The 8,811-nt window shown below is 36.3% G+C and overlaps 1 protein-coding gene and 1 long non-coding RNA gene across 2 annotated transcripts; both read left to right on the top strand.

Moving 5' to 3' along the window:
* Positions 1 to 1,988: 1,988 nt before the first annotated feature.
* LOC309511649 (patr class I histocompatibility antigen, A-5 alpha chain-like) lies at positions 1,989 to 3,765 on the top strand (the record flags this gene model as incomplete). Its single annotated transcript, XM_082186874.1, has 3 exons — positions 1,989 to 2,542; positions 3,067 to 3,321; positions 3,443 to 3,765. The coding sequence occupies exons 2-3, from the start codon at positions 3,114 to 3,116 to the stop codon at positions 3,763 to 3,765; spliced, it is 531 nt and encodes a 176-aa protein (XP_082043000.1). The 5' UTR covers positions 1,989 to 2,542; positions 3,067 to 3,113.
* A 175-nt stretch (positions 3,766 to 3,940) lies between these two features.
* On the top strand, positions 3,941 to 7,481 carry LOC309511644. Its single transcript, XR_014210743.1, has 3 exons — positions 3,941 to 4,077; positions 4,566 to 6,575; positions 6,627 to 7,481. It is a non-coding gene; the product is annotated as an uncharacterized lncRNA (long non-coding RNA).
* Positions 7,482 to 8,811: the final 1,330 nt, after the last annotated feature.

The following is an 8,811-nucleotide window of genomic DNA, read 5'->3' as shown; positions in this document are numbered from 1 at the left end:
CAAAAACATTAAAAATAGTAACGTTTCCAAACTTTTGACTGGTACTATATATATATATATTAGTATTATAAGTATAATGGTATATAAGTAGCCAACCGGCCAAAGGTTTGGACACTACTATTTTTAATGTTTTGAAAGAAGCCTTTTATGCTCATCAAGGCTGCATTTATTTGATCTAAAATACAGAAAAAAACAGTAATAATATTGTGAAATATTACTACAATTTAAAATAATTGTTTTCTATGGTTTTCTATTGTAAAATATTAAGGGTGTAACAATATATTGTGTCACAATATATCGCAATACAAAAATGCAACAATATGTATCGTGGATAGTTCACCCAAAATAAAAATTACCCTGTGAGAATTTTTTTAAGTTTTCAGAGTCAGTACTACATTAAACTACAATATATTATGTTGAATATAATGTATAATAATGGGGGAATATTAGTAGGTCCTGATAATGCTGATGTTATAAGTCTTATGTTACCAGTAAAAAGTGGCCTACATTATTTTAAATATATCTAGCCAGTGACAGAGTGCAAGCATATTCGTCTAAAATAATTCTGTATTTTCAGGTTCAGAATCATGAATATATTTATTCTGGTGTCACCATTGTCCAAGCCTATTAATTTACACCCACAATGTTATATCAAATTTAGCATTTAATCAACAGTACATTTTTTTCTTAACCTTTTATTATATGTCTTGGAGTATCGCAATAATATCGTATCGTGAGTTCAGTATCGTGATATGTATCGAATCGTGAAATTAGGGTATCGTTACACCCCTATAAAATATACTTATAACATTTGACTTTTTTTTTCAGGATTCTTAGTTAAAAAAAGAACAGCATCTATTTAAAAAATACATATTTTGTACCAATATACACTACTGTTCGAAAGTTTGGGGTCAGTAATTTTCCTTTTTTTTTTAAGAAAATGAATACTTTTATTCATCAAGGATGTGCTAAATTGATAAAGACTTATACAATAATTTCTATTTTAATTTAATGTTCTATTTAACTTTTTATTCATCAATGAATCCTGAAAAAAAGTATCACAGGTTCAATAAAAAAAACTGTTTCCAACATTGATAATAAATCAGCTTATTAGAATGATTTCTGAAGAATCATGTGAAACTAAAGACTGGAGTTATGGTTGTTGAAAATCCAGCTGTGCATCACAGAAATAAATGCTTCTTTTTTTTTTTTTTACTATTATTTTAAATTGTCATAATTTTTTCTGTATTTTTGTCAAATAAATACAGGCTTGATGCCCATAAGAGACTTCTTTAAAAAAACAAAAAACAAAACATTAAAATAATAGTGTGTAAATTTTTGACCAGTAGTCAAATACCACAGGCCATGTAGGCCTATGAAAAAAATTAACGAAGAAAACAATTTGGCATATTATTTTAGTTCCAGTGTTCTTGTTTCTGTTCAGTGCATGGAAGCCTGAAGGCTTAGGGAAGGATAAGCCTAGGAGAATAAGAGGGAGAAGTCCCGACGCAGCATGTTGCATGATTGGAATGAGTGGCTGAGACTGTCCTGTGCAGAACTGTGCTTACATTTGCTTTATTCCTCAATAATATTGGACATATTAGATCAGGAGTTCCCAACTGCGTTCCTGGAGCCCTCTGTCTGACACACCAATTTCAGGTCTTGGAGTCTTGGAGGGGTGTGCTCCAGGAATGTGGTTGGGAACCCCTGGACTAGTGCTACATTCAAACTGTCAGTCCAAATCCGAATGGAATCTGATCTAAAATTATTGACTGCGCACATTGTGTATCGCAACTGTTCAGATCTGATCTGTGTGTCCCATGGTGCTTCAGAATATCTGCATTGCTTTCTATGTCAATAACAACAACAGCAACATGGAGGGGTTTGCAATATAGATGTTGTCTTATTTACAAAATGATAATGTGTATCTGCCTCGCTGGAGTACAGTGTCTTCTGAGGCAGCGGCAGAACCGTAGGAGGCTGGGATGAGTTGCTTGATGCCATGCTGCCATCTTCGCCGGTTTCAAAACATGTCTCCGTTAAATTCTAATGTTTTGCTCGTCTGGCACTTTGCAACAACGCAACCTTGTTTCTGCAGGGACATGTTTCCTATAACAACGGCTGATGTTTCCGTTTTACATGGCGTAAGAAAGTCACAAAGATTTCAACAGGATATGCACAAAAATCGGATTTGGACTGACAGTCTGAACTTAGCCCAATGTAACTTGTAGTGATCAATGTGGCTTGTCAGTATCTTTTCAGAATAATTTGTCTTGCTTTTATTTTTCTTCAGAGAGACATCTTCTCCAGTATGTTTACAGCGCTCTCTCCAATCCTGCTGGATCCTCCGGTCCTGAGTTCAGTGCAGTGGGTCTGTATGATGACAGACGGATCTCTCACTACAGTAATGAAGAACAAACCTGGAAAAGAGACCGCCAGACTTCAGAGATCTGGAGAGACACTGAAGAACCAGATGAATCTAAAGACTGGTTTATACATCTGGTTTATACTCTGGCAAACTGCACAAGATCCAAATGTGACGGTGAGTCTGCTGAGTTCAGCTGTTTTATCAGTGATCAGACCTGTAATATGAGTGTGGACTTACTGTGGCGCACAAAATAACTGGACGTTTAGGTCACACATAAAATATCTGAATGCTATAACATGAAATATCATATCAAGTGTAATGTGTTTCTTCAAAAGCGGTAGCACACTTTCAAATAAACATTTGACAAAAAGAGGATTGTTAGATCTAATGTTGATAGACAAAAATGATGACAAACAGTACGTTGACTTTGTTAGTTAATGTGATGAATTCTGGCATCAAGAGCACCTGGGAAACTTGCACCTCCATGTTGGCCATTCGTTATTACAACGTATTGCACATTCAAGAATTATAATGTGAACCATAAACCCAACTACATCTGAAATCTAAATGATGTAAATGATTATCATTTATTTATACATGGTATCACACCTACATTTATGCGCTACATAAGACAAACTGTGAAAGTTTGATTATGATTATCCAGTATACAACTGCTGTATATATGCTGTGATTTTTAGGCCTCCATACACTACAGAGGAGAGTCAGCTGTGAGCTGGATCCAGTGATGAATGTAAAAGCGTTTGATGAGTACGGATATGATGGAGAGGATTTTATTGCCTTGAATTCTGACACGATGCAGTGGATGGAGAAAAATCCAAAGGCAAAAGAAACCAAAATGAAGTGGAACAATCAAAGAGTTCGCAGACTGGTCGTCCAGTCATACCTCAGGACCTGCATGGACTGGATCTCCACGTTTAATAATTCAATAAGCAGTATGTGTTGATCTGATGACTTCAGTCTTTTGAACTTAGTATTTCATGTCTTTGTATTCAGAATCAAGTGTCTTTTTTTAGATGTAGTAATATTCTTTACTCACGATGTTTCTTATTGCAGATGCACCAGATGTTCACACGTTTGCCTCTGAAGCTCCTCATGACCGAAGCAAGCTGAATCTGAGCTGTCTGGCCACTGGCTTCTACCCCAAACACATCGAGATGAAGATCACATTGAACAACGCTAGCGTTGAACCCTTCAGCTCTACTGGAGTCAGACCCAATGATGACGAGACCTTTCAGATGAGAATCAGTGTGGAGATTCACAGAGATGAAGAAGAAGAGGGTTATGAGTGTCACGTCTCTCATAGCTGTCTGACACAGACACTTAGGCCTATTACACAATGGGGTAAATATGACCATCTTTTTCATAACGGGCCATAATTGTTCATTTGTTAACTTTAAGTTAAATTGATGCAGCTGTCTAGCTTTTGGACTTCTGCATGTCTTTGTGATGGCAGCTCATTCACATTTTTTGTTTTTAGCTGTTGCATGTCACTATGAATGTATAAAATGGTTAAAAAGTATTTGTTATTTGTAATGTTTAGTTTTATTTCTGTGCTCCTGCAGATGGAAAATGCACCAAGTGTCGAACAGAATCTAGAAGGCTTGCTTTGGCAGTAGCAGCTGCAGTTGCAATTACAGTTGTAGTTCTGTCCATCATGGTTTTAGTCTACAGACGGAGAAAGTCAAATGGTGAGTTCAAATAATTGAAAGGAATAATTCACCCAAAATTGCAAATAGTCATGTCCTCACCCTCATGTTGTTCCAAACCTGTATGATGCTCCATTGAACACACAAAGAAAGACATTTAGCCTAGCTCTTTTTCATCTAACAACAGTTCATTGTTGCCACATCTGTCAAGCTTCAAACAGGACAATAAAAGCTCTTAAATGTCATTTGTGTTCATGCACATTCAAATATGGTGCATCAAGATGCATCACTCCAAGTTTGATGTAAATGATGCACATTTCTCCTAATCCTAGAAAGATTTTCAGTGAATTCTTCCATTTCAATCAGTTCCAGGCACAAATCGGGATCCATTAGTCTCATCTCCAGGAATGTGGTTGGGAACCCCTGGACTAGTGCTACATTCAAACTGTCAGTCCAGTAAAGTAACGGTTTTGGAACAACAGGACAGGTTGACTATCCTTTAAAGAAATATATTGTGTCATCTCTACTAGGCCAGATGAACTGTAATTGCTCCACCAGAAGTGAGAACGTCAGCTCAAGATCACCAGATCACCAGATCTCTTGAAATGATGCTGAGCTCAGTGAATCAGGAACATAATGATACAGCTGATCCATGTATCTGCATGTCATATTTATTGTTCATCTCAAGAGTCATTGTCATATAGTGGAAATAGATTTGTTAGCACGTTGATGTCTTGCAACTAATCGCTGCATTGCTACAGCTAGTAAACACATAAAGGGACTCTAATGTGTTTAGGGACTCTTAGGGACAATAGGGGTTACTCCCAGCGTTCGAACCGGAAAACAGATCTATTCTAAGCATTTCCGCTTTTCACTTCCGTTCACATCTGCAGCGGTAGGTGATCTCTGAGGTAACTGTTATTTTCGCTTATTATAATAAAATTCTTATTTCTGATCAAACTTCAGTATATTTGTTTTAATTAAAATGTCACGAATGTTGAAATATCAGAAAAGGGAACATCCGAACAGCAGTTTTTGTTGTATGCTGATCTGCTCTGTGTCGGGGAAAATGAAGCGAGTCATAGTTAACGTTACTCCTGCCGTTTACCCGCGCTTCATTGAATTTCTTTACTTTGACATTCAGAGCACTGGTGACATCGCTTCATGTCCAGTGACATCGCGTCAACACCCGCCGCGGGCCTTCGCGATGCTTTGTTTTAATTAAACAGTTGGATTCCCCTGGTCCCCGGAGAGCCCGCCTCGGCGCCGGCGAGACCCGGCCCCTCGAGGGAGCCCGCCGAACGGAGGGGGAGAGGGACCGAGCACACCCGGCCACACCGAGACCTCGGACGGGAACGGGAAGGGGCAAAGCGGGTCAATAATACATAATTGAAGGTTGACCAGCATAAACACACAGGACATCGTAGTAATTATACTGTTGGTACTATAACCCCGTCGCTAAAATGCAGTCTTCATTTGATTGTTTTAATCGTCTGTGAGCAAAAAATAAAAGGCTAAACTACTGATAGCATACAAGTCTAAACTAACTAACTGTTTACTGATAGTTACCTAAAGCTATATCAGGTGCCATTAGAAAAAGCTACATACTACATAGCCTACCTTCATAATTATGAATAAATGAGGAGGCGTAAAACTGAAATCCCTTGTCTAGCAGAGTACTCGGGGCTCTGGACGTCCGTTTGACAATACGGTGTCCATCAGAAATTTATATTAGGGGCAGCTCCTGTAAACACCGGCTTTAGAAGGTCGCCATTAATGCTGTGTTTACCTCAGTAGATGATGGCCGGAAGTTGTTAAGCCCGTTTTGTAGCACCCGGAAGAATGTTGCGCATAACCCCTATTTAGCTCTAAGAGTTTAATAAAGCCTTAAAGCATTTATTTTTATTTTTTTACCAAGAACTTCTATAAATGCAGTATAGCAGTAAAGCTAGAGGAGCGTTCCTACATTCCCGAGGTTCTTTCACATTTAGAATTGTTTTTACCATCCTAATTAATGAGAAATGTTTGTAAACGTATCATCCAAACCGCTTTATCCTTATTAGGAATGGATGAGATGGATGGATGGATTGATTGATTGAGGTGTAAAGGAAGGTTCAACAGTGTAATTTAGATGTAATTACAGAAATGTAATTAAGTGTGAATAGCTTAAGCCAGGTTCACACTGTGTGATATATAACAGTACTTTTCGATTGTTCCTTGTGCAGACTGTACAAACATGATTCAGATTTTAGCCTAGGATCAGATGAGTCTTTTAGGATTTGCAAAAGTTGTCTCAGACAGCCAAATCGTGGCCAAAATCATACAGTGTGTGTCCGGCTTTATTAGCTCTGCCTTAAGATGAAGCAAGACAATCAAATCCAATGTTTGTAACTTGTAGTGTGAACAACAGGTCATTCCGCTTTGGAAACTGAAGTATGAACGGTATGAATGTATTATGCATCATGTCACTTTGAGCCAGTGTTTTCCAGCCCTGGTTTTGGAGTACTTTTTTCGTGAATGTGAAATGTGTGTGTGTGTGTGTGTGTGTGTGTGTGTGTGTGTGTGTGTGTGTGTGTGTGTGTACTGTTGAGCTACTGTAAAACCAGGGTTTGGAAACCCTGATTTTGGGGCCGTTTACACGACACCGTTTTCAACTAAAAACGGAAAACTTTTTGTGAGTTTTTGGCCGTTCATTTGCATGGCAACAGCGTTTTTCCCCCATTTTTAGTACATTGTTGTTGTGTAAACGTACCCTTAATCTGGTCCTTCCTATCCATTTACATGCGTCTCACACTGTTGCCTTTTGCTCTGTTTCTGATATAATATGTTCTTAAAATGTTAAACATGTCCTGCATTACATGTTCATAAGTATTTGACATATTTGCATTTTGTATGTGTAATTTTATGTATTGTGTACTTTTTTACTTTTTGCCATATTGAAACCCTATGTTGGTGACTGTATGATCATTGAAAGTATTCTTTATAGTATGAAAGACTCACCAAATTATGGTTTCATTTAATCTTTACATTCCTACTGCATTTTTAGGGCTGTTCTTGCACTGTGTCATCACTGCAGGGAGTTTTATTTGCACTATTCCTTCGCATTATATTTGCAATAAGATTTTTTTTCATGAATTGCATTAATACTGTAATATGCAATAAATATATTTGTCTTTTATGTTGTCATGTTTAGTTTCATTGTCTTCTGTTTAATTTCTAGTTATGGTTTTCTTTGTCATGGTTTGTAATTAGTGTTTATCATCTAGCCCTGTGTATTTAAGCCCTCTGTTGTTTACAGTGTTCGTGTGTTCTCGTTATTTATTTAATAAATGCTGAGTGTCTTCATTTATTCTGCGTCACACGTCGTTCTTGATGGATTAAGCAACAGATCACTATGACAGTTGTCTTTCACTGGTTTAAAATAGCTTTATTTTTCATCTACACACAAACTTTTATTTTTGGAATAAAACCAAGCCTAGATATGGGTTTGCACATTGTTGTTGATTCCTGTAGAGACTGACCCGCCCGGAAAACATTTTTAATGTACATTCTATCATTTTTTGTTTTTGTAAATTCAACACAATAAACATATTTTTAAGTGACTCCATTAAGTATCCTCAATGTGATTTTACATGATTAGTTTCCTCACTTTTGTATCACATCACTCAATTATATTATTGGGTTCTATAGCAACTGTTCACAATTGCATGTTAATTAGTAATAAATAGTCAAATCCTCAACCCAATCAAAACCTGCAATGTTAACCCAATGTATCAGGACATTAAACACTATATAGACTCCCTCTTTTATCATCTTGCACAAAACCACTTTTAAAATAAAACTTCATTTCTGAATTTACAACATCAATTTAATGGAAAAAAATGATAATGCAAAATTGCAAAAAAAATTATATATTTTTTTTTTTTTATCAGAAATCATGTAAGAGCAACATCCCATAGTTTACAAATAAACCTGAGAGTCATGTTGTGAATTCTTTCCTCTTCAAGCCTTGAATTTGTATTTGGTGTCATTTTATGTGTGCGTTCAAATCAAATAATTTCAAATAATTTTGTTTTGTATCATTGTGACAAACCGTTGACAAAGAGGACATGTCTTTTGTTTTTTCTTCCAAAAAGGCATATGCAAATAAACCTGATCATTTGATTAAATGGGAACAGTTATTCCCTGATATGTTTATGATTACTCTCAGTACTGTCAGAACAATTAACAGTCATTAATGTCTACTATTAATGCTCACCATTATGCATTTGGATATAAAATTCCCAATGTTTATTTTTATGGATAAACATTGGGAATATGAAACGTATCATTAAAAATAATTTTTTTTTTTTTTTTACGTAGGCTGTCATTAAAAATTGTTATGGTAGATATATAAAATTCTTTTAATATTAACTTAATTCTATTTTGAATTGTAATTCTGCCTCTATTTTGTCAACTCAATTCAGATACTTCCACAGTGGGCGACATTTACATTTACATTAGATGTTGAACGGAGAGCGAAACGTTTTGAAAGGACTATTCAAATATTAGGATGAATTTTAGGATGAAAGTGGGACAGTAGATGAAGTGAATAAAATATGTTTAATGCTCATCTGCCCTTTATATGCGCTCTCACACTTTTACTGATGATCTCTAAAACACACATAAACAAACAAAAAGCATCAGATCATTAGCGCATAAAAAGACAAAAAAAAATTGTTTTGGTATATTTATGGCAGGAAAGCCACTGTCTGAAGCCTATGCGCAGGAGAAGAG

Source organism: Leuciscus leuciscus (assembly GCF_965113295.1).
Source record: "Leuciscus leuciscus genome assembly, chromosome: 12".
In the NCBI taxonomy this organism is placed as follows: Eukaryota; Metazoa; Chordata; class Actinopteri; order Cypriniformes; family Leuciscidae; genus Leuciscus; species Leuciscus leuciscus.
This window is presented reverse-complemented; position numbering and strand designations above follow the sequence as displayed.